The sequence below is a fragment of the Anopheles gambiae genome, chromosome 3, assembly GCF_943734735.2.
Source record: "Anopheles gambiae chromosome 3, idAnoGambNW_F1_1, whole genome shotgun sequence".
Classification (NCBI taxonomy): domain Eukaryota; kingdom Metazoa; phylum Arthropoda; class Insecta; order Diptera; family Culicidae; genus Anopheles; species Anopheles gambiae.
In genome coordinates this window covers 7,660,992-7,686,560 of record NC_064602.1, presented here as the reverse complement: position 1 = coordinate 7,686,560, position 25,569 = coordinate 7,660,992, and the positions used below count along the sequence as shown (strand labels likewise).

Genomic DNA, 25,569 nt, shown 5'->3' with positions numbered 1-25,569 from the left:
TGGCGGCTGCTGATGGGCTCTAGAGGACGGTAACAGGTGGCAAGGGTTGTTTTAAGGTCCTTCAAGGTCGTCTGGAGTGGAGTGTGGAACGAGATTCTAGCCATGCATCACCTGCAAGCCATCTTCCAATGTCAGTTTTGGAGATACAGTTCAGAAATCAAAACCCAACGTGAAAGATTTATAATATTAATGATTTGAATTGTTTGTCTTCTTTGACAACATCCTGTGGAGATGCGTAACAAAGTGACAGAAACACACATTCAAATGTACACACAAAATGGTGTGTTTGGTCTGACAAATCAATATAAATACCGAACACGCCTGACACGATACACATAGAGCGTAGACCGAGCACAAGTTGCCAACCAAACTCCCACATTAGGCAACACTGTGTAAACGTTGTGCACAGTGTGCCATGATTGACTACCAATTCCAAATAAAAGCGCGTGTGCGAATTCATGGCGTGGTACCGGACACACCCCAAACGGATTTTATGTGTGTCTGTATGGCTGACGAACACACAATTTGTTACATTTCGAAATCTAATTTTAAAACCTCTCCCCCGGTTCGGTTTGCGTTCATTCACACACTGTGGCTGTCCAAGATATTGGAGCTTTGTGGGCGATGGTCTCAAGCGTCACCGAGAGCTATTGCTGCTACTATTACTACTACTTCTACCAGCCACTACAACGATTGTCTTGCGGTGTGGCCTTTACCGGGTAAGTAAAACTGATTCGATACGATATCCGTGCTCGGAATCTTAGATCAATATAGTTCGCACAAGGGCCCAACCAGGCGGGACTCGCTTTGCGAAGCCACCAGACATTCTCTCCCAGCAAAACGCACACAACACCGCTGGCATTCTCACGCGGTCCCACCACCACTACCCACCGACTACTCTCCTCAGCTATGGCCGCGGCAGCGTTGAAGTCGTTAATCTGATCTCATTTACCGTGTGCCATTTGATGGAGCCTGTAACCCCCGCTCAAGCCTGCACCTCGCATCATATACATGGTGTGACGACGGCGACAGCGCCAACTATTTCGCGTCGGTCTGCCTCCCAGAGCGCCGCGGCATGATCTCGGCGATCGCTACGGTGACCGATGATTGCGATCGGCGTCGCTGATCTCACATAAATCATACTGGATCGAACTATTATTGAGCGCGAGACATTACGGCCGGTGGGATTTATGCCGTCGGCTACAACAGACCGATCAGTGTCGTGCAGTTCAAGATCACTCGCAGTCCAATCGGTCCATCATCGAGAGTGTCCACCACCACCTCGGGGCAGAGAACACCACCAAGAGGGACAGTGATGTACGTCCGAGTGATCGATGGAAGTAGACGACGTGCAGAATCTGTCTCGATACGGTTTCTCAGGTCCGCATTCCAGACGGTCGGCAACACAGACGGGAGAAGATCTTAATTTTTCAATGTATCTTGGGGGCTTATTCTACGCAGCTGGACGACGTTTGAAGGCTATTCTTTCCCGATTGCTTCATGGCATAAAAGACACTTCAACCTCAACTAAGTGCTCGCCATTATGCCGATCAACAAACTAAAATCAGTGTTGGCTCACTGGACGCATGAAAATGAGCGAATAGTGTATGCGTTGTTGCTGACGGTGTCGATGCATCTTCTCCACTGCGACGCGGACGGAACCGGTCGATCGTTCCCAGTGAAAACCGGACCTTCCGGTTCGTCGGCTGCTCGGTTCGGGCGGGCACGGTAAGAATACTAAGCGGATCTTCTTTTCTCCGGGGCCAGCTTTTGCAGTAACACATATACACACGCCAATCGGTTGATTTCCCCATCACATTTTCTCTTCACGCGCATCGGTGACAAGGTGACAATCGGGCGGAGCTTATAGTTATACGCATAACTGATGGGGCTGATTTAACGACACGTGACACACGTTCCGAAACAGTGTTGGACCATCTCGAACGATCAGACAGAAAATTGATTTGTTTCAAAAGTTTTCCAACAAAGCTGTCAATAAACCTTTATTTTATTGGTACTTTGGTGTGTTTGTGGAGGCGTCTTCTTCATAGCATCACTGGATAGCACGAAGTCTTCCAAGCGACGTAGTGGGAGAAAGTGCCCAAAAACCACAGCGAAGATAGCGCGAGAAATAGCAACCGTTTGGGGTTGTGTGAGCTACAATTTTGGAGTGTAAAGTCCGATCGTGACCTATTAGATATGAGTTCCAATGCGTTACATCACTAGGGGCGACTTTGATTGCCATGCTCTTCTAGAAAACTGTATACTTCATGCAAGTAATTTTATTGGAAATTATGCCTCAACTCTGCTCCATGCGGCATGCAGGAAGGATAATCGATAGTATTAGCTAAAAATAAATAGCAACCCAGGCACCTCCTACAAAGCGAGTCGTATGCAGGAATTAGCAAAACAGGCTTGATCAGCAAAGATCCAACCATCTCATCAGCCTCCATCCGGTACCGATGTTGGCCAACGGGTTTGCCAGCATATCGTCGACGATGCCAGTTTTCACACACTTACGGTGCCGCGCAATGCACACGGAGGGAAAGAGAGATCGGAAAACTGGTTGTTGTTGTTATACCCGTCGAACGTTATGGAAAGGACGGATGAAAATTGAAATGAAAATCAGCAAAACAAGTCGCACACGCGGCCTGTGCGCTACGTTCCCGGGGCCAGTCAGTCAGCCGACCAGCAGCAGTGGAAACCAGTGTACCAGTTGACATTATTGTTTTGTCGTTTGGCTAAATAAAGTCACGCGTAAGCAAAAGTGGTTTTTCCTGTGAACAAAACGAGCACGAGAACGAGGGCTGGAAGGATGCCTGAAAGGGCCCTGGCGCTGGTGTACGGCGAAAGCGAAAAAAGGTCGGGCCGCACCTTGCCAAGGGCTGTTGTGATTGTGGTTTGATCGCAATTTATGTTCCCACTCCGGTGAAGATTCGTAGAATTAGATCCGACTGGTCGTGATCGAGACAGATATCGCCAGGCAGGACAGGGTAGGATGAAAATGAAAGCTGATCGAAGTGTCTTCAATATCGATATAACACTTCGTACTGGTTTGTAATTACGTTTTTATGCGAAGCGACCGGTTGAGACTAGTAGAAAAACATTCCGGAGTAAATTCCTCATCATCCAACTGAAATAGATTTAATTTTACTCATCTTCTAGCAAGCAAGCAACATTCGATGCAATTTATTTTTTGCTCTCCAAAATAAAACGGTGCTCTAGCTCGTGGTCGATTAAAATGGATGATGTTCACGATAAGCTTTGCCTTTTTTCGTTTAATTCTGCCTCCCAGTGTTTGCTCTCCGATGCCACGATTCGCGAACCAACCCAAACGAAGCAATCATTAATAATCAACGCCAGGCGCTGCCGAAATTCCTCAACGAATGTAGCAAAAACCAGCCACAGATAGTAGCGGTATTTTGATTTCGGAGGCACTTCTTCAGCATTGCCACAGTCGCTTGCGAACGTCGATGACTTAAGATCCGGATCGAAGTGACGCGTGTTCGTAGCCTCAAGGGACGAACAACACGAACAACGGCTTATAATCTCGCCGTACGGATGTGGATTCCCAATCGACCTTGATTGCCCACCAAGATTTCGTGATCGTATTATAGAGAGTGCCTCGCTCGTCGTCGCTCTTTTTTCCACTAGTGACCACTTCATCTTTGTGGGTTTTTGATTTGTGGACGTCTTTTTGGAGCATTCCCCGTTCGACGTTCTGATCATCCTGCCCTCAGGCTAATCCATGTCAGCAACGACAGAGAAAAAGACCCACAGAAGACAACCCGATGGCACAGATGGGCTCGGTGAGCCTTTTGCTCTCCCTCTCGATCGGTGATCTTGTGATTGACAGAATTTGTCGTTGGAAGCCCAAAGCTTTAATTGAATTCTTCACCAACGCTTGGCCATTCATTGCTTGTTGCCATTTGAACTGTGCTGGCCAGGACAATCATGATCGCGCTCCAATGTTTCTCTGTCTTCTGGCTGCCAAAGCACCAGGTCCCCCAGCAGTAACAACACCGCCCCGTGGAAGAACATTCACCGGCCAATAAAATCGACCTCCCGAGAACACAGGCGGTCGATGTTGCGTGCTGATTTGTCTTTTAGCATTAGAGCCGCACAGACCTCCGCGCTTAATGCGATGGCTTCGCTCCGATACCGTTGACAGCTGACTAATGACGGTCAACAAGCTACCCGAAGGAGGCACGGGCGCTCGATGTTTGCTCTCCCGGGGGCACGTATTTACCCCCCGAAAGCCGACATCAAATTGAATTAGTTTGAAGAATTTGCCGATCCTTGAAGGCTCAAGACAAGCCGGAAGGTCAATGGAATGAGAGGGTTCCGCTTTTAGCCTTTTGCCCATGGATGTTAAGACCTTAGCGGCTGTTGCTAAAGCCTCATAATGAAGTGGAATAATCTCAAATGCAAATCGGGAGGTTCGCCGGTTCAATACTGCGTTGCGGCTTAGTTCTCATTTTGTTCTGGCGGAGGCCTTTCGAACACTCTTTCGAAGGTCGTTTAGCACTAAGCAGTACATAATGTTTGTCCAAGAAGTGGTCGAAGAATTTTATCAGTTTTTAATCGATCAAAACAAACCTTCCACGAGAAACGCCCACGCCCCTATTTCAATTCAACAACTTCCAAAGATCGTTTGGAGTTGGAGGGAAATGGAAGTAGCAAAATATTAATTATTTTCCTACAAGGTGTGGTTTGAATTCTGGTGTTGTGTGTTGCGTTGTTTCATTCATCAATCAGGAAATAGAAAACGAGAATGTTCGGCATGATCCAGTGATTTGGAATGTTTTGCAAACTTTAACAACATTAAAGCAAAAGTTAAATGCCCAAACAACATATCACACACTTTTGCTCAGATGCCTTTTACCTTACGTTCACGTCCGAAAAGCGCTGCTTTCTGGCCAGGAATTCTACCACAACCCGGCAACACTTTCTACGTATTAAGGTATAATACATATACACCACAAAAGAACTCCTAAAAGTGCAAGCCGTCAAGCGTGAAACACAAAAATATTTGTAATTCCTGCACCATTCCCTTTACACCGTGCGCATAACTTATCGCAATACGGCAATATAACCAGTCAAAGCGTGAAATGTTTTCTACGCAGAACTGCTAACTGCCTGAAAACAACTCAGGACAAGAAGAGTGAAATGTGGAATGCAAAATAAAATAAAAAAGGCATCACTTCAGCCGCAGAGAAGAATGAGTTCATTATCTTCTCGCATCGGTTGGCCGGCTGTGGTTGTGGTGAGTCTGTGCCAGGGAATCTCTTTTGAAATATTTCTTCAACCACTGGTCCCCGGCAACCACGCCACGAGTGGCTGGCCAAAAGACCTCCCCAGAAACACGGTAGCTCCATCGAAATCAGAGGCCAGAGCGCGTTGCGCTCGAGTGAATTAAGTCGAAACACACGAGGTTTGCCAAAAAATCAACCCCAAAAAGGGACGCCTTACCTCCTCTTCACAGTACTACCGAAGAGTGAGAGGTACAGAAGTTGCTTCACCCTACGATCGTGTGTAACTTTCTTTAACATTTTGGTAACCGCACTATTTCTGCATCAGATAACAACACCACAGCCACTGCTGCTGCTACTGCTGCTGCTGTTGTTGCTGATGAACTTTTTGGGTGGCGAAAATGGAAGGGAAAAATGGCGAAGGTCACACACTCGGTCGTCCAACCGGAGCTGCGGCATATCGGCCATGTTCCAGCATGGTGCACACGAACTGCGAACCGGAAGTACGCTCGGGCAAACACTCCCCCGCACCTTCGTTCATCAGGGAATGGGTTGCCATCAGTGTACCACGACTTCAGGCGTAAAAGCGAAGAAGGAAAGTTATTTCTCTTTTATTAGGTCATTCCTCTGGGTCGTACCGTACGGGGCGACCATCGAACCAATTTCGAAGGCACCGATCGCTCAAGAAGATAAAGTGAAAATCACTGCACTAAGAATCGTTACATATTTTAATAGCGTACAGTTACAGCAAGTCAGCATGGAACCATTTCCAAATGCGCTTGTGTTTAGAAATGTAGGCCTGAAGCATTATGTGTCCAGCTCTGTTCTGGGCTGGAACGTAGAACTTTCGCAAGGTGAATGAATCCGCCGTTCCAGCTGAGTAAACATACACATTGCGGTGTCAATGTGCCTTTTTCCCGGGGGGGGGATTTAATGGAAAGCATTCGTGGAATGACGGTAATGCGTTCCCCTAAAGCCGCGATGGAATTTGAAGCCGACCTACGGACCATCAGGAACAAATGCTGAGTGCACTCTGGGGCTCTGTTTACGATCTTTCAGAATAATTTCGTGCACTGCTGCTGCTGCCACTACAACAGTGTGTGGTTAATGAGAATTTTATGTTTCAAATGTCTGCAACTGTGTTGAATTATTATGATTCGTCCCGAGAAACGATCAATCACCCGATGGGAAATGCGTTACTGAACTCTAAGCGTCATACTGCGCTGTTTTCGATGATAGTTATGGCCCATTAATCATACGATCACACAATAGGGCGTGATCGAGCATTCAAAAAAAAAGCCATTGGAAGATTGTTGTGTCTTGCACGGGACATAAAGTATTCACAATCTGCACCGAAACACCCTTCCAGACATTTGCCCAGAAATAGACGTCATGGTTCGGATGATTGAAAAGTGATCTTCAGAATGTGATCTTGAGTCATGACTTTGACCGATCTTGGATGGTTTTTGACTGCGCGTACAAATGTATGGCACCCACAACACTCGACAGTGTGTGACTCCACAACGCTCATCAAGCACGCGCGCGCGCGTGTGCGCATCGTTCAAGCGTGTGGTTTGTTGAACTCTTGACACCCAACTTCCACCCTCAGTACTTCCCACCACCCGCCAAAACACGTGCGCTGCTAGAGCGGGGGATGTTAGAGGGACGCACACTAAAAGGCAAACGAACTGCGCGCCGGTAATCCCTCGGTCATGCGTCATGCTGTCGCCAAACTCCGCACTGATGCGCACACACGCGCCTGTTCTGCAGCGCGAGCTAAGAACAACGCGAGAAAATTAGATCAACGCGGCTGCACGTTGTGTGTTTCTGGTGACGGATGGCGTCATAGCTCCAACTAAAACGGTCGGATGCACACAGAAGATCTGTGCTCCGTCGCAATAGTGATCGTGGGGAACGGAACCGATTGAAGATGTGCCGATGCCGCCGTGAGGTTCGACCGTGATCATCAGCGGCATACACAAAAAAACACACAGGAAACACAATAAAACGAATTTATCTGCCGCATCTTGCTTGCAGTACCATTACCATCTGCCGGGTATTGAAGGTGCTCCGGCCGGGGTATAAAATACACAATCCACCATCGTTCTTTTGCTCGCTATTCGTGATCGTGGTTTTTGTGGTAAAGTTTTTGGTTTTTTTTTACGTTGCTTCTTCTGCAAACAGTACGTCGAACACTTGCCACCACTACTACTAGCGATTGGAGGAGTTCCAGGGCACGAGTGTTAAGTAATCCAAAAACCGCAAAGATCATGAGTCATTCGAACGGAGGGACAGCTCCCGGACAAAAACAGCCACAGCGGAGACAATGCGAGTGAGCTGCCTGCAAGATGTACGTGCACCCCCTCCTTCGTATGCACCGCGTATTTACAAAACAGCGGAACTACGACGTAGTCCCGACGACGTGGTGGAGACAAATGGCGTACAACATTAAAAACACAACAAACGGCGCAGCGAACCCACAGGACCAGCTGGTAGTTACAGCTGGGAGATTTGCCGCTTTGTTCGGGTTCGGCAGCAGGCTCGTGTGAGAACCGTTATATTGGGGCGGCAGGAGCACACAATTAAAGTAAGGCACCGACGACCACGGCTCCACGGTCTGGGGTGGCGGCGGTATTACGAGATGGCGATTGCGTCGTAGAGTACAATCGCGACAAAGGCACGACACACTGCTGCGCACCGGTGCAAATGAGAGGAGGAAGGTGTCGACTCAGCCCCGGGACGCGGGATCAGTAACTGTGGTTTAAACGCGTTTTATGAAGAACAATGACGTTAGAAGTATCTGGAGTAATCGATGTTATTGAAAACATTTACAGAACTCCATACACTTTCGTTTCAATCGTTCGTCCCAAAAGATTCCCAACGAACTTTTCAAACAGATGCCGACATTTAGAGAACCTTTACTTTATTACAGCATTGGGAACACCTCAACCTTTCCAGTTGCATGTTCTTTATCGAGAACGCCTTATTGGAGTTTCAAGTTGAAATTTTCGATGCATATCCCCCTGGTACACGTGTGTGCATTGAAATAGGTCACGCCGAAACAATAGATTCCGAGCGGCGCTGTACGCTGGATGTTTTAGATCGTGATTCAGGCGTTGGGTAACAGACACACTATTAGGCGAACACTTAGCGTAAAGCTTTACAGATCGGGGACACCGTTTATGCATTAGCCAGTGTGTAGATGGGATCGTATAGCTTTGTAATTATTATCTCTGTTGCTTCCAATACTTTGTTGAGTTGGGAGATTCAAAGCACTCAACGTACCCCAAGATATGCCTCCGTTCCTCTATTGACGATTGTTACCTCCCGAACATATCTGTGCACTGTAAATAATCACAAATCGTTCGGCTAATTATTTCAAATCGCTACTGCTACCGTCCGGGCGTCATAATTCATCACACACAGAGGCAAAAAAAACGGGGCGCTTCCGCCAATCTCGAGGAGGCCAGCGCATGCAATTTCGAACTACGCAGAGCCTTGTAATGAAGCATAATAATGAAACATAGTAGTGGCTGTTTGGCGTTTCGGTTTCGTCTCCCGTGCCCGCCGGCAATCAATTATGGTCAGCAGCATCAAAACGTGAGCTAAGTTGCGTACCAAAACACTACCATTTCACTCTTCTCTTCACGCTCGGAGGCTGCGAGCTGTCCGCAAAGGCTCCATCCCGGTCGTGCCGTGGAGAAATGTGATGCTTCTTTCTTTGTGGCTAGTATTGCAGGGTTAAGGCGACGGCTTAGTGGTAGTAGTAGTAGTAGCCGAGAAAATAATCACCAAACACGGTACGGAAAAAGCGCGATACGCGAAATGTTGCTGGTTTGGTGGAGAGAGGCGAAAGAAATAAAATTGGCTTGCAAACAAACACACACAGGAAGAAGGAACTACGGTACCGCTCTGTGTGCTGCCGCTTGGCGGGCGGCTTCTACCCGCCAGTCGGTCCGGTGGGATAGTAGTAAGTGAAAGTACAAACACTCCAGTCCTTTTCCAATTTAGTTGCCGGTGCTGAGGTAGCTGTTGCTGGGGATGCTATTGTGTAACCTGCAGTTTGGATGCATGCGAAGAACGCGATGAATCTCGCGTAAAACCTCTCTTGCAACATGCGTAGAGCGGGATACAGGAACGGTTTGTATTACCTTCTTCTTATCGGTCCCCGCGATCGCCTACATTAAGCGTAAGTAAGCGCGTTCGCATACGCTGAGGCAACCTTTCTAAAAGAGAGAAGACAAATAATCTCCTCGCAAATAAATAAAACTCCACAAAAAACCGGTCGCAACTCACTACAAGGTAGGTCTGGCTTTGACTCCTAAATGTCAAATAAAAACAATCTACTGTGGGACATCTCCCCAAGCTGGGAAAGATCTCTATCTCGCGAGGTAAGAACACAAGAGCCGTATCTTAGCCTTGGGATGTGCTTTATACGTGCTCCAGATGTTACGAATGGATTAGCCAGCAAAGACTTCTACCTGGCTGGACCTAATTCCCAGGATCTTGCGCATTACTTGACAGTACGACCAACAATGTGCGAATTATGCAATGTTTGCAGTCCCACGGATATTCTACATAGAGGAAGAATCGTATAGATACGAACTATTTCCTTATACCTTACCTTCCAATACGAAATCGGCTTCCAAACACCATTTTTGGAGTCTTTTAGTGCTTCACCGGAACTCTGGCGTTGACAACGACGACGTCACTGGGTGACCCTGTTTTGGGGTTACTCTTCCGGACTCGGATGTACCTCACCGGAACCTCACGCGCAAAAGATGCGATGCAGATACACGCACACACGACCTCTCAGAGCTAGATCGATCTCTCGACCTGCGAGATGAGACACGCATACATACACACACCCGCTCCGTTAACCCAATTTTGTGTCGTGTGGCTTCGCCTGTCGTGGTGCCCAGATCTTGGGTTATATTTTCCTCACGTCACACACCGATGCGCACACTGTCACCAACACTGCAAGATCCGCCAACCGGCGAGATGGTGAAGTCACCAGACAAGTACACGATAGTGATAGATCTTGCCGATAATTTCTCACATTAGAGGCTTTCACCACCACACGAAGGGGCGAAGATCTTGATGCAGTACACCAGCTGATTGACACTTGGGGTTTCCTTCTGCTTGTGGTTGTTTGTTTCACATCCTCGTGCTAGATTTTCGTACCAGCACAAGTATTTCACTTACTCAGTTCTGCAAACTCACTCAATTTTCCCCCCGAACTGAAAGTAGATGCGTTTCACACTTCTTGCCACAGCGTGACGTGCGGTTCTTTACACTTCTCTTCGATTTTAAGCCTCAAAATGTAAGGCTTCGCAAATAACATCCACGCCTGAGCAAACCTCCCTCGACAATCACTTGCAGCTTTTTCCCTTCTTCCGCTTTCTCGACGAGTACAAGGGATGATCACCAGTGCCACGCATAGAAACTTCAAACGCAAACAAACTCGCCCGCACACACAGACACACACCTTTTCCTCTCTTTCTCTCTCTGTGTTTACGAATGCGTGCAGTCAAACCGGGACCATGTTGGTTAGGTTCTACACGTTACACGTTTCCCTTGCTTTTGCACTTAGCATAGCAAGGTCATCACCGTAGCACCAGGGCAGGGTTGATTCTCAAGTTACATCAGGTGAATCAAACAGGAGCGAATGAGGGAGTGAGGTGGCACCTCTCTTCTCTAACTCTCACCCTTTACAGCCCTTCTCGGAGGACTGATGTGCACTGTTACCACCATTGGATAGAGAAAAAAGCGCCAAACCAACATCTACCGCTGATGGCAGGTATGTAAATGTAACTCCACTTTGCAATCACTTAATTGCACACACAAACACAGCACACCGGAGACGAGGCAGCAAGCTGAAGTCACGCGAAAAATCAAACCTAACGCGAATACGCTACGAATACGTGGAGCCGCACAGTTTACGGACGTCCGTACACCACGCAGTCCAGAGATCGATTGGCGTTCTATGCGTTCTCTCGCGAAAAAGGGGGAGACTTTGGAGACTGCAGATCCCCACCACTCCAATGAGAGAGTGATCTTGCGGGTGCACCGCTCTTTTTCCCTGACCAATTTGCTAATGCTCTTCATAACGGTTTAAACGGCCCTTTCTCTCTTAGCGTTACGAGCGCTGTGCTTCAAAGTGAGACCGGCTTGAGAGCGAAAGTGTACCTTTGGAGAGTTGTCGTACTTTGGAGAGTTAAGCCTACGAATGTACGATCACAACAGAAACGATCAAAACAGTTCGTTTGGCTCTAATGGTGGTGTAAACGAATCTGCGGTGTAACTCAGTGTGGTGTAATGGTCGATGAAAGAGAGGCAGTGTTGAGAGATTGAGAGAGAATTTTTGCTTAAGCGGGGAAACACTTTCAGTCAGGGCTACTCAACTGTCGGTAAGTTAAAGTAAATCAATACAATCGTAGGTAATGGATCAATATTATTCTGATGCCTTAACCAGGATGCTACAATAACAAAATGTCATATGCGATGTAAATTACAGGTTATGTTTCATTACGCAACTTTTAAACCATCATACCCGATTGGTTCAGTGTTATTCTTACAGCAGAATTATTTAATACCACAAAGGGAAATTTTTAATAATTATCTGCATCATTCAACCCACCCCATTCCCCATATTCAGGGTAAGCGTGTATATGCACACCTCAAAATGTGTTATGCACTATTTTGCACTGCACCATCATGTCGCTCTCCATGAACCGTTTCGGTATCATTTATTTTTTCGCTGTTGTTTTATCTGAAGGTGCGACAGCCTTAACCCGTCATGTCGACGGGCTGTGCGATTAATCGACCACCATGTGCGCGCGTGTTTTTAGCCCTCGCACACTCGCTCTGCGCAGTAGGTCATCCTGTCGGTTTCGTTTTTCAGGCCTTCTGGATGCTTTGAGCCGGACGCATATGTGCTCTCCACGCTCTGCTTGTGGAGAACCCACAAGAACTAGGAGTTGCCGAAACGCAACAACAACAACAACAACGGACTACAACCCTTACGATTACGCTTCATCCCTTCCAACGGGCATCGTCCGTTGCCTACGCCGATTCGGAAGATCACGTTTGTTTGCAACCTTTTGGAGCTCCTTCCAAGACAGCCCGCGCGGTGTCTCGATCGTTTAAAGTCCACAGAAATAGCAACTAGCAGCACCGAAATGGGACTGCTCGTCGGTCGGAGTTTTTTGGACATAAAAGGCCACCCCCATGCAACGGACGTCTTCGTCTACGGAGGTTGCTCGGTTTCCGAGTGGGCGCATTCGTCTAGCAATACCCGCCCGGGCGAGCGCTGCCGTCGTTGCTGCTGCTGCTGCTGCACCTGGAATCGATCTGTCACTCGAGACCACTAGACTAGGCTAATGCACACGAAGCCGCAATTCGCCGGGCTCCCGATCGTCGTTGTCGCATGAGTGACCCAAAAACACGCGAACCTCCTTCTCGGTTAGCCGCGGCGGCCCACCAGCTTCATGCGATTGTGCTGTGTTGTCCTACACCGTCCGCGCAAAGGTAATCGCGCATGATTGATGGACGCATGGTGGCGAAATCGCACCCGAACCGTTCAGCCCATTCCAAAGGCCGAATTAGCGGAGGCTGTGTTGGAAAAAAGGGCTTGCGCTTGCCGGATCAAAGCTACTGCCCTCGGGGGGGATGGGGGAGAATAGATTTTATGTGCACGAGAAATCCACTGACCTGACGCCCCGTGCCGTACAGTCGCAACATCACAAGACGCACAATGTCCCGATGCCTGACTGACTGCAGGTGAACGATGAATGGATGGATTAGTTTGATTAGCTTGGAGCTATTATTTGACGGGGTTTACGCTCTTGCCAGCTGCTCCGGTCATAGGGCAATCGTGCTACCAGTGATCCATATTGTCACTGAAACGCTGTAACGCCCGAGGTGTCTATGCACTAAAAATGTAATAGTTTGTGGCTGTGAATCAAAGACCACGCCAGGGTGTAGCGAATGTTGCGTAAAGTTATCACACGGTTAGACGACCGGTGAGTTAATCCCTTCAATGCTTTTATGATATATGTTGTTTTCTTTCACAGGCACAATCCATATGATCCTAACAACCCGGATCACCTTCATTGGAGAAAAGATTGAGCTGTCAGAATGGAATAACTTAGTCAAATTTGCTTCGACCATTCGAGTCATAAACTACTCCCCGGGAGCATCATCATCATCATCAATGCAGGAAGTTCTTCGAGGCACACACAACACGCGTTAGTGAGACCAGTGCCATAAAAGGTTGATTTCTTGCAAACCGTACTAAATTGCAGTAATTCCCACCGACATGGGACATCGTTACTAGACCGCTTGTCGGGGCCTTGCGACAGCTCCCGTCAGCTCTGTCCATAGACTGACCGGATCGGGTGTATCATTGCATCTGCTTTGCATGCGATGTAAATCTTGACACAGAGAGGCAAAACACACGAACTGCTTTATTTCTACCAGACCATCCTTGTACCTCTCGCAACTTCGCTGGGCACTGTTGGACGACCACAGACCGTTGCACCGAGATTATCCCGATTTGGAAAGTTTCACTTTCGACCACGGATTTTCTAGAGCACTTCAACACGTCGATGGAGTAAAGGGAACTTCGATCGTGTTCTTCCCTTTCGCGTGCCATACTGATACACTCCACTACGGCACGATGAAGGTTGGTTGTCTGCAGGGAAAGCCGGACAGTTTCAAGAGCTCCAAGTGTGTCTACCAAATTCGATGCCGAGGTGCGATCTCCCCGTTTACGTTTGGGACACCAAAACTGGTCAGATGCATCGGTACGAACGAACCAAAGCAAGCCAATTTTCCGCCAGACACACTCGACAGCAATCATTGGAGTTCGAGTTCGGTGTGAAGACTCCGCCAGTGCCATCTGGAGCAGCGTCTAGCAGCGTCTTGACCTATCCCTGGGTGCTCAGCTTTCAGCTCGTGGCAGGCTCAACTAACAGCCCGCGCCGACGTTATTGCACTCGCCAGTCAAATCAAACTCAGCTAAAGGTTCATCTAAATTGGATGTTTCACCATCACGAGACGTTGGGGATCAAAGGGAGGGATTGAAACGAAAGGCAAGAGGAGCAATAGTAACTTCAAACGCTTGGAACGAGATTGAAAACGATCTTTTCTTTTTTCTTCTCTCTCTCTCTCCTCAGTATCGCTGTTTGTGTGGCTTAGGCGGTGTTGTAAAAGTTCACTGCGGATCACCACTTCTAACGGAGCCCCGAGAGTCCGGCATATTTTTTTTTCGATCTGCTTGGCAAACAAAGGGAACCCCGGAATCAATATGGGTTTTTCGCTCCAGATGGTCTGCGTGTTCCGTTCTACACAGTGCTCTCCCTCCTGGCCCCGGAGGTCACACAAGCGCTAACGACGATGTGAAGGTGCTATCCATCGCCAGGCTGCATCGCAAAGCTGTACGTCTTAATGAAAGCTCCAGTTACCTCTGGATCGCCACGAAGTGCAAGGGAAGGGTTTGGCTGAATTCAGACATTATTACCTGCAGAGCGCCGCGGCCGTAGTATGTATCTGGATCGCAATTGATCTATCGATTCTTCAATTTATGATGTTTCGTTCCGTTCGACTTTCTTCGTCGCCCAAGCGCGCCCGCCGGTGCTTTACTGTGTGCTGTTGTTGTGGGGTGTTTTATTGATTTATGGAGTTCATTCTTTGATTGGAAGTCGTTTCTCACTCCCTTTTACTCCACACTCGCTGCACTTTCGAGCAGCAACAGTACCGGAATGAGCCCTGCAGGCTGCTTTCGCGCGAGTACACGAATCAGCCTCTTTTTTTGCGCCCAGTTTTGCCTAGCTTCGTTTGTTATGGTAATGCGTAGTCGTCGTCGCCGTGGTCGTTGTCGACGTCTAGCTTGGAGTAGGTCGTTATTGGCAGATAGTCGATACTCGATAGGCGCAAGCCCGCTTGCTGTCTTGCCGATTGGTGAGGGTTTGCTGGGCGAGTTTAATGCTCCCTCCCGAAATAAACAAGAAGAAAACGAAACAAAATAAACCCACCCAAATCCCTTCCTCGGGCGGTAAAATCTCACTTTCAATCTAGCCCGCGCTGAGGCGGGTGAGCCCCAGTGCGCGCGGGAATAAGTAACAAGTAACGGGTGCCGCTGCTGCCTCGTGTGGTGCATTACAATTCCCGTGGGCCGTCTCGCAACAGGTGATGAAATTAAATTTCAACCGACAGGCACCGCGTGTTTCGGCACTTTTTCTTGGCAGATCCAGATGCAGGTGTGCACCATAGTGAAGTCGCGGGATGGTTGTTTCGGGTGGAAGAGATATTTTATGAGTTTATTTAATAAGAGTTCCAATAGCATCTTCATGAAACCTAGCATTACCTTTTGGAAAACGACCTATAAACCATGATGAGTCTGTGCAGTAAACCAAACCCACAACTAGGTCATTAGGTAAAAGGTAGATATCAATGTAAGCTCACCCTTTGCCGTTCTGAAACCAAACCAAGTGGTCACCGCCAATCAAAGATGCATAAAACTCCCAAACCACAAATTACCAAACTCACTGCAATACCGCCGCGGTCCCGTCAGTTGCACAAGCGCACTAATAAATTCCAGTATCGTATTATCATCATCGCTCTTCTCTACCGCCCAGGACAGGATGCTAGACTCTTCTGGCGGGGCAGTTGTAGGACGGCATTTCTTTGGAACGTCGCCCAATTGCAGCCATCGAAATCGAAATCGTTGCTACACCGCAAAAAATAATAATAATGTAACCTCGAACCCCTCACCCGATGTCAGAGTTGAAATCAACGAAATAGTTGCACGTTTCCGAAACACGGCCACAGCCACAGAAAGAAAAGCCACACCAGGCAGACCGAAAAAACGTTAAATGATACCGCGCCGAGTAGCACAGCCGAACCTAGGGTGCGAATTATGGTTTTAAAATGTGCCGTCATTTCTGTCACTGATTACCGAACTCTCTTTTCATTGCTCAATGCCGGTGGCAAGCAAAGGCGCGTAGGAAATCGTGATCTCATTGCAGTTTTGATGATAATATTTCCCCGCCTTTAACCGCCTTTTGGTATCATTTTTTGCATATTTTTTGCCTTTTTGAGGCGCATATTCCTAGCAGGGGGCGTGTAACTGCCGAACTGAAATATGTCATGGTCGATAAATTTGACACACTGCACCATGGTGCGCGTACGATCGATCTTTTCCATTTCCTTCAAGGTTACTTTGCTACGTAACGAGAAGAAATGATTATCATAGGAGTCTTTTGACCGCACGTAAAGTAGCCTGGTAAGTGTAAGAGGTCATTATGACACCATCAATCTGTTATTACGAGTCGGGGAGTGCTTCCCCAGTGCTCCAGGTTTACTCAATCGCAGTTTAAGAGCTTCCACATCTTCCCGAGAATGCTCCTAAACGAGTTACGGTCCGCGCACAAAACTAGATAACGCCCTACGAGCTAGCTTCATGATGATCTCAATTTAACCATCTCAACTGCGCTGGTGGTGCTAAATGACCATCACTCACTGGACCCTTTCAAGCGTTACGACGACTACTCCACGGGCTGATGAGCATTCCATCTTCACTCGAAAATGGTAGAGAGATTTAAAACACATTACAGGCCGCGGAGAAGAAATATTCTTGCCCATTTCACCTTTGGCGAATGTGGCGATTCTTTGTAATGGAGATCACATAACATAGCAAATGGCCGTAGCGCGCATAAGCATTGGAAAGCTTTGAAAACAACACCTCTACCTCTCCGCCTGCCGACAGCTACCAGTTCCCAACAAATGCTCATTTTTCTTCTATTCAATTATTTCACTGCTGATTAAATAAATTTGCTCACGCCTGAACACCTTCCGCGGCACCCACAGCTGTGGTTGGGGCCCAGCATACAGTTGTGACTCTCCTCCGAGCGAGCCTTTCAAATAAAGCGCTCCTCGTACGGCTCATTAGCTCGCTGTGGGCTCCCCCAAACCGCCCTACAGCCCAACACCTAATGCTTCTATATCATCAATTTGTTGTGGCTAATTTTTTGTTTCTGCTCCATAATCGGCTCACTAACGCCTGCGTGTGTCTGCGCCCACGATGATCCACCACCGCCAACACTGTGCTGCCTCGACCCAGCCACCCACCCACCCGGTACTCTTGAAAGGCTCCTAATAGCGCCGATCGGTTACGATCCTCCAAAATGCCACCAATGACGTATTGCTTTTGTAGGGAGGCGAAAAGTGAGAGCAAAGCGGCACAGCACCACTAAGCGGCGGCAAAAAATAAGGGTCCGAAACAAACGAAACGTCGTGTACCTAAAACATCGGGTGTGTGCGTGTGTGTGTGCATAACCCACTCGAGCACACCAACAGCGCGCGAATGATAGGTTTTGCGCCCGGATTCGAGGCAACCCGTGCCCATCGGTTCCAATAAATTGCAGTTGCAATATGTTTACAATTTTGCCCGCAACACTTCATAAAACTTGTTACGCTATCAACGAGTGGCCGCACGCGACGGCCGGCCACGGGCCGAGTCGATTTATTTTGGCGCCCGGTTTGTGTGGTGTGTCTTTTTCCATCTCTCAAAACGGAGACACAAATAGGGCCTCGCCTAATGCGAGCTTTCAAACCGGGAATGCCACTGGCGATCGGTAATAATTCACGGGGGTCCAAGGAGTTCCCGATCCGGAGCGTTCCTTGATCGGAATAAGTGGTCTAGGTGTGAATGCGGCCATTAATCAGCATACTGCTGTCCTTTGTGTGATAGCGTGGTGGCTTAGAAGGGGTTGGCCCGATTGCAGCCTAATGAACTAGTGCATAAAAGGGCTATTTCTTTCAAGGCAAGCATCGAAAATGAAAGCTGTTTCCGAGTTTTCTGTGTGCTGTTGGGGAATAGAAATGAAAGCTTTCGATCGAAGCTTTCAAGTGTTCGCTTTAATCATGAAAGCTTTGGGCGAGAGCTTTTATGTGCTCTCTCGATCAGGGAAGCTTTCGGTGGAAGCTGCAAAGCTTGTTGGATCTTTGGCGCGGGAATTATGAAGTTTGTAGATGGATGGATTAAAGTATGTGTAACAAAATAAAATGTGATTGCGGTTGTTGTAGTAAGAAAATTGATACTTCGGTTACCATTTTTGAATATACCGTTTAAGCCTAACTTTTCCCCTAAAACTGTCTACTATTACATATCAAAAATAATGTTTTCATTTGATGTTTTTGAACAATACCGCCAGTAGTTATAACATTCAAATCATACACATTACTCTCCATTAGGACCAAACCCTGGCTAATATGCCTTTCCCTTTGTTCAGCAGTGCCGCCCCGCTCAATGAAGCCTATTTCATGTCACCGTCTAGCAACATTGTAGCTACCCTTTTCGCCACACGCCAACCCAACATGCGTACTGTCTCGTGTTTTACGAGCATTCCCTTGTCCTGGGTAAATGCCATCGGATGCATGTTGGAGCGCAAAAAAAAGCACAGAAACCTTGCGCGATGCCCTTTTCCGCCCAAACGTGAAATCTGAACGAATATTGTCGCGCTGGTTCCGTGTGTGTGTGTGTTGCAGAGGGTGGTGTGCTCCAGTTCCATAAATATCGTCCACCCGCTTTGTCGCCGGTCGCCGAGATGGCAGGAACGAAATCGTGAACACTATTGCAGCCCAGGAAAATGTTGAATGTCACAAGCTGCTGGTCACTAGAAGCTTTTCCTCTCGATGGCGCATTGATCGGTTGTTTTTTTTAAGTTTCAATGTTAAAATCAAACACAAAATCGACAGCAGACGATGTACGGTCGATGTTCGTTCGTCTCGCTGACAATCTTACCGCGCCCTCCGCTTGTTTGTTTACGAGCGACACGATCTGCCTTATTATATCATTTGTGACAGGGTGGGTTGTAAAACTACCGTCCATTTTGACACCCAAACACGACCAGAAACGTGCCCTCGTCGCTTCCTAACGTCGGGCGTTGTTACACACCCGGTGCTCCGGTTGATTGGAACGGGCGCTACCTCGCTCTCCATCTCTCCTGACAAACAAAAAAAAACAACTGTCCATCGCGCGGCACGTTCATCGATCGAAAGCACTGATTCGAGCTTTCCTTCCACCGTCACGACGATGAGGATTTTCCTTTCCCTGCCGCAGTGCCGGTGCGCCTGACGGATTGTGCAAAGAATGAAATAAAGCCCATTCTTCAGCGCTTTGCGGTGTGGATTACTTTGCCCGCAGGGTGTACTAGGTGTTGAAATCTTGATCAAAAGCCACGGAAAAATGTTCACGACCGAGCCGCTTTTCGATTGTTCTTGGCAGATTGAGGGGGGAAGGATACCGACCACCGACAAAGCGCACCATATTGCGTGACAGAAGTCAATCCTAGTTTTTTGCGTTCATCTCATTGAGATTGCCGCTTCATACAACGGCACAATACTGCAAGTGTACGGTGATCTAGATTGTTCCCATAAAAATGTTCAAAGAGTTTCTTTAAATAAATCAACTTAATTTAGATCACCGCAGTAACACAATCTCAATTCCAATGCAAAAAAAAATCACACAATTAATGTCAAAACCTTAGCTCATTCCCGATCGGCAATACGCCACACGCAAACGATCGCATTTAAAACGATTTATTCTAATGGCATTTACTCACTCACATGGGCGAGCTCCCACCGCGGGATTTCCTGTTTTAATTTATCAATAAACCATCCATCAGCCATCCTCAACACAGTCTCGCGCTCGCGTCGATACAAAGTGGCACAGAGAAAATGGAGAAGCACAGCATCCCCCGCTAATGAATGCCGGAGGAGCGCGACGATAAAGTGCAAATATGTTGCACCGCGCCATTAATTGCGCTTTTTTGTTGTTGCCGGAATGGAGGAGCAGTGTGGCAGAGTGAAATACTTTTGCAACCGAAAAAGGAAAGCCGAACACCGGGTGGTTGCCGCCGCCAACCATCGCCGCGCGATACGTCGCGATGCCAGCAGCAGTGGAACGATAAAAATCTAACCACTTTGCCATATAAGCGTGCGGGTGTGTGTGTGTGTGCTGCTAACGGTTTTGCGTGCCACGTAGGAGCGACGAAGGGACTGGGGTGATTTATTCTGCTTCTTAGTGTATCCTACCAGCGAGCTCGCTGAGGGTCACGATGCAACAACGAGCTGTTCTAGTATAGGTGGGTGCAGGAAGTGCAGGAAATTGTAGGCAAAAAACATCAACCCGCGTCGTCTAAGAAGGTTGCCACAATGACACGGGCACAGCATCTACAGACACCGGAAAGACGGTGAGGAGGTGGTGGCAGCGAAACAGATAAAGGTTTGCTCTAGACTGGCGGTCGGAAAAACTGAATCGAAACCCTCCACCCGCCTAGACCCTAGACGGCAGTTGATATTTATGGCAACCTAATTATCGTTGCTGCTGCTCGACGGGGTGTTGTAATTAATCAGCCTGATATTCAAATGGGGTCAAAAGCTTATGGGTTTCCGAGCGTAGATAACCGCGACTGGCCGTGTCCCTCCCCTTTTCTTGCATCCTTGCGAAGGGGGGCGTCTTTGTGCTGCTCCCGAGAGCGAAAAATCGAAAATAAGTGTACAGCAACACGGCCTTTGCTCACTTTGTTTTGCCCAGCCGTGTGTTGCGACGTTCAAAGCGCCTAGCGGTTCAGGATCAATTAATGTCACTGGTAAGGGAGGTAACGTTTTTACCACAATATCTCCTCACCCCGACGAGTCCAAAAGGGGGTTACTACAGTAGAGAGAAGAAGAGGGGAGAAAATAAACTGGAACACAACTAAAATCATGACCGATCAAACGATCCAACATTAAATGGCTGTACCGATTCGATTTGATCCCGCTCAATATCTCTCCAATGGGCTTCATGTTTCGCATGGAGGGAGGGCAAATAAAAGCGCCTCCTCGTACCGAGCGCCCGCCGGTAGGTGGGTATCGGGGTGGTCATAATTTGATTATAATAAATTTATACCCATTAAGGTACGGTTTCAAGCTGCCGTGCTTGGCTTACGTGTGATGGCTGCTGCACCACGGCCCGCGCTCTCTGTGTGTGTCCACTGCAACACCGCAACAACTGGAGCCCTGTACGGTGTAATGGTAACGGGGAGAGCTGCATCCAGCCGCGATTCGATTCTTCGAAACGGTTGTAAATGATTCAATTACAAATCTCTGTCCAGTCGCGCAGCGAAGTGTTGCGATCTGTTCGTTAGCTTTAAACAGCTGTTTGAGACGGATTTGACGCGCTTAGAAGTACCCGACGATGTCCTTTACTTGTTTGTCCCTTTGTTTTGTGGTTTAATGAAGGGTTCAAGCCCGGTGGAGTTGTCTTAAGCTGGCCACAAAACAAAAAAGGGAAGGCAACACATTTAACCGAAGGTTGAACGAGCTCAAATGTATGGCCGGGCTTGATCCCACACAATGATGTTGTTAGCGAACGTGTACAATTAATTATCAGCTTGTAATGCCGGTGCGCACATTTATATTCGTCACCTTGCAAAGGGGTAAAAAACGTTGTCTAAACATGGCACGGGAATATGCTCTGGCAGACATATTGCTCAAGATAATCGTTTTAACCCGTTAGAATGTGTTTGATCCGAGCAAGCATTTCGAAGTCACCTACCTTTTGCTTCCCATCGAAATGAGCTGCTGCTGCTGCTGTTGGAACTGTTGCTGCTGCTGCTGATGTTGATGCTGCAGGAACTGTTGCTGCATCTGCTGCAGCGTTGGCTGCTGACCATTGCACTCGGCCAGCGGCTGCACGGGCATGCGGGGTTTTAGCGGTGGCGGTGGCGTTGTGCCATTCTGTGGCGCACCGTTCATTTTCGACAGATACTCCGACACCGGTATCTGTTGCGAGTTGTGCGCACGCTTGCGCACGGAAATGCGTGTGTCCGACTGTCTGCCAGCAACAAAGTTGGCCTGTTGGTGCTGCTGCTGCTGCTGTGGCGAGGCAATCATTAACGAGGGAGCAGACGTTTGCTGCAGTGGCAACGATAAACGATGATGCTGGTGCTGCTCTTGAGACGGTCTACCGTTCGGTACCATCTGATGGGACATTCGATGGTGATGGTGATGCATCGGCTGCATACCACCTGCACCGTTATTAGCGACCGTTGAAGCCATCGAAGGAACCGTTTGTGTTTTGGCCATACTCGATGCTGGCCGTCGGTTCACGTTCGTCATGCCGTCGGCCGGGCCGCTGGTAGGGCATTGCTGTGGCTTCTTCGGTACCATCGGCGGTACAACTGCTACGTTTTGTGGATGCTGCCCGCCAGGAGGTGGTGGTGCATTGGCGGGAGAAAGATTCTCAAAGGTCGACGCGCGATAGAGGCTCTTTTTGTTCGTTTGACCCGCGAAACTGTTCCGCCGGCTGGCAGAGTTCGATCGACAGTCGCCCGAATCGCTCAGCTGGCGCATGTGCCGCAGCAGCTCGGGCGGTGGTGGAGGCAACGGTTCGTCCTGGTTGATCAGCAGCACATCCTCCGTTGGTGTGAGCACGGGCGGCGGCGGTGGCAGCTCGGGGCTCGGTATTCGTAGCATTGGGTTTTTGGGTGGCCGCTCCGGCACCCAATCGTCGAGCGCAATGATTGGACCCATTATCATCGGGCCGAGCAGATCCTTGGACAGTTGCTGCTGCTGCTGAATCAGCTTGTCGCGGATGGAGGAGTATTCCGAAGCAGATGACGTTCTAAAAGCAAGAGAGAGAGAGAAAAAGATAATGGAGCGAAACATTCATACAATTCAGCAAATCCAAGCGTACCTTCTAACTGTTGCCATGTGGGCGGAGGGCGAATAAGGTGCCACACTGCCCATGGGCAGCATTGACGCACGATTCCTGGGCGGTGGCGGTGGAGGTGGTGCACCATCTAGTGACGAGATCATTTCATGACTTTCACTCATCGCATCGCCCATATTAGAGCCCGGGGCACTGGGTAACCCATTTGCCGACGCGAGGATCAACGTGGCGTTGCTGATCATTTGCTGCTGCTGGTGGTGTTGTTGGTGGTACTGCTGTTGCTGGTGCTGCTGCTGCTGCTGCTCCGTTTGTACGCTCGGGGGAGGTACAACCTTATTCAGCAGGTTCATCGTGTGAACGGAGGCAAGCTGATTGCGCAGATTGTTCACCGCCAGCTTGTCCAGCTGCTGCTGTACGGCAAGGCTGCTCGGCGGTGAGTAGCTTCCCATCGATAGCGACGCACTGGACAGCTCCATCATGCTCCCGGCCGCCGACGAGTACGCACTCGATATGGATGATCGCTGCGAGTGCGAGCTGATGACCGGTGTCGATACGCCGGGTGGACTGCCTCCCGATTGCGGTTTGGATGAGTTGGTGGATGCTCCCGGTGATCCGCCACTGCTACCGTTGCTATTATTCCCGCCCGCTGCTGACAAATTGAGTGAGCTGGGCCGTGAGTGAATGCTCTCACGGGCGTGCTGCTGCTGGCGCTCAAAGTACGAAATGACGGCGTTCTTCTGGAAGGCTTTCAGTGAAGGATTTGATACACGGTGCGTTTTACTAGGGTCAAAGTAGGTGTAGCGTTGCTGTTGCTGCTGCTGTTGCTGCGGCAGCTGCTGTTGCTGTGGCTTGCCAGGTGATGTTAACGATTGATTCGAAGATCCGTTCGATGTCACCGATAGGTTGTGTTGGTTCAGGTGCGACTTGTTTGCTTGACCTGCGCCACCAGCACTGTTGCCATTCAGATTGGATGTGCTACTGCTGTGCAGATTAATCCCGTGATGTTGCTGCTGCTGCTGATGCTTCTCAAGCTCATTGATACGCTCCGCCACCGACTGCCAGTTGTGTGAATTGAGTTGTCTGTAAAAGAAAAGGAAACACGGTTAGAGCCACCTTTCGTCCAGTGAAACTGCACGCAATATTAATACTCACTTGAAATCCACCATCGAACCACCGCCGTTGGTTTGCGGAGCGTTTCCTGTGGAGCCACTGCTGTTGTTGATGGTGCCGTTGTTGTGGCTGTTACCTCCACCGCCACTTCCAGGCGGTTCCGTGTACGTGCTGATAGGAAACAATCGATTATTGCTACGACTAGAGCGTGTGTTCGGGGCGGAACCGTTGCCCGATTGCGTCGTCGATCCCGTCGGCGATGGTTGCTGCTGCTGCTGCGGCTGTTGCGGTTGGACGGCAGGAGTCGTCGCACTTGTTGCCGATCCGGTAGTTCCCGTGCTAGCGCCCGTGCCCGATGTGTGATGGTTGTTGCCGGCGGCACCGTTCGCGTGCAAATGACTGTGCCGATGCGACTGGTGCCGATGGAAGTGATGGTTATGCTGGGGATGTAGCTGTTGCTGCTGCTGCTGCTGCTGTTGCTGGCGATGCGTCAGCATGTGATTGTTGTGAAGCGAGCCCGTCGACTGGGACACACCGCCGAGCGACGATTGGTCATCGTTCGACATGTACAGGATGCTCTCGGAATTGTGGCGCTGGGGCGTGCGGACGCGCGAACTGTGCGCAATCAGCTGCGAGGTTGAGCCTAATGCATGAGAAGAAGAGGGAGAGAGAGAGCGAGAAAAAAAGCAAAACGATCAGTTAAAGTTTGTTGTGTTTGGATTAGTCACCGAAGGGTGAGTTGTTAATTTTTGTGCACGTCAAGTGCCAAGTGGTTTGGTACACAAGTTCATCATCTTATTTCAACGGGGTGTGCAAATATTTGCATTTTACTTTAACGCTCATTGTGAGGAGCGTTATGGCTGGGAGACGATTTTTTTTGCTATAGTTTTGTACATCCAAGTGTTTGTGTTTGGCCTACAAATGATTTACAGGAAACAGTTTACATACCATAGCTCTTCTCGGGGGGGGGGGGAGCCTACGATAAAATTGAAAGATCAATACAGTCCAGCAACTCCACCAGATTGGTCAATTACCTCCAGAAATCCCAAGGATTTTTTTGTAAATCCAACTCCAATGTATGATCCTACTGACAGTTTGCTACATTATACAATCCATAAGGTCATCAGACATTCAATCTGGCCAGTCTCCGGCAGCCTCAAGCTCTTTAAATTCAAAATACTGTCCTCGTGTGTCAATAAACCCAAAGCACAACTCTGCGCTTGTTTCGCATGCCATTTTAGACCCTCTCTAACGGGATTCCTCATTCCTGGTTGCGCAAGAAATTCGATCACCACACACATTGTATTGACCGCACTGTACTGGCCATCAATTTAACCTTTCGACAGTTCCCCAAGCTCGTAGCTGCGTTCGCGGCCGTCCTGCAGCATACGACCCGGGCGCCTCGGATATTCTGAATTCTTGCACGCGTGTCCCCCGAGGGTGACGTCTTGAAATTGGAGATACGCTTTGCCCGCTTACCTCACACGC

At 48.8% G+C, this 25,569-nt stretch overlaps 1 protein-coding gene across 4 annotated transcripts in view; it reads right to left on the bottom strand.

Annotated features, from left to right (window-relative positions):
* The window catches only part of LOC4578479 (protein Shroom), a 179,020-nt gene that overhangs the window by 56,935 nt on the left and 96,516 nt on the right, over nt 1-25,569 (bottom strand). For all 4 annotated transcript variants that reach the window (XM_061656198.1, XM_061656200.1, XM_061656197.1 and 1 more), the window contains exons 5-7: nt 24,124-24,724; nt 22,996-24,051; nt 21,856-22,923 (exon numbers count right to left, since the gene is read on the bottom strand). In XM_061656198.1, coding sequence (XP_061512182.1) covers nt 21,856-22,923; nt 22,996-24,051; nt 24,124-24,724 — 2,725 coding nt within the window. The remainder of the gene's footprint in view (nt 1-21,855; nt 22,924-22,995; nt 24,052-24,123; nt 24,725-25,569) is intronic.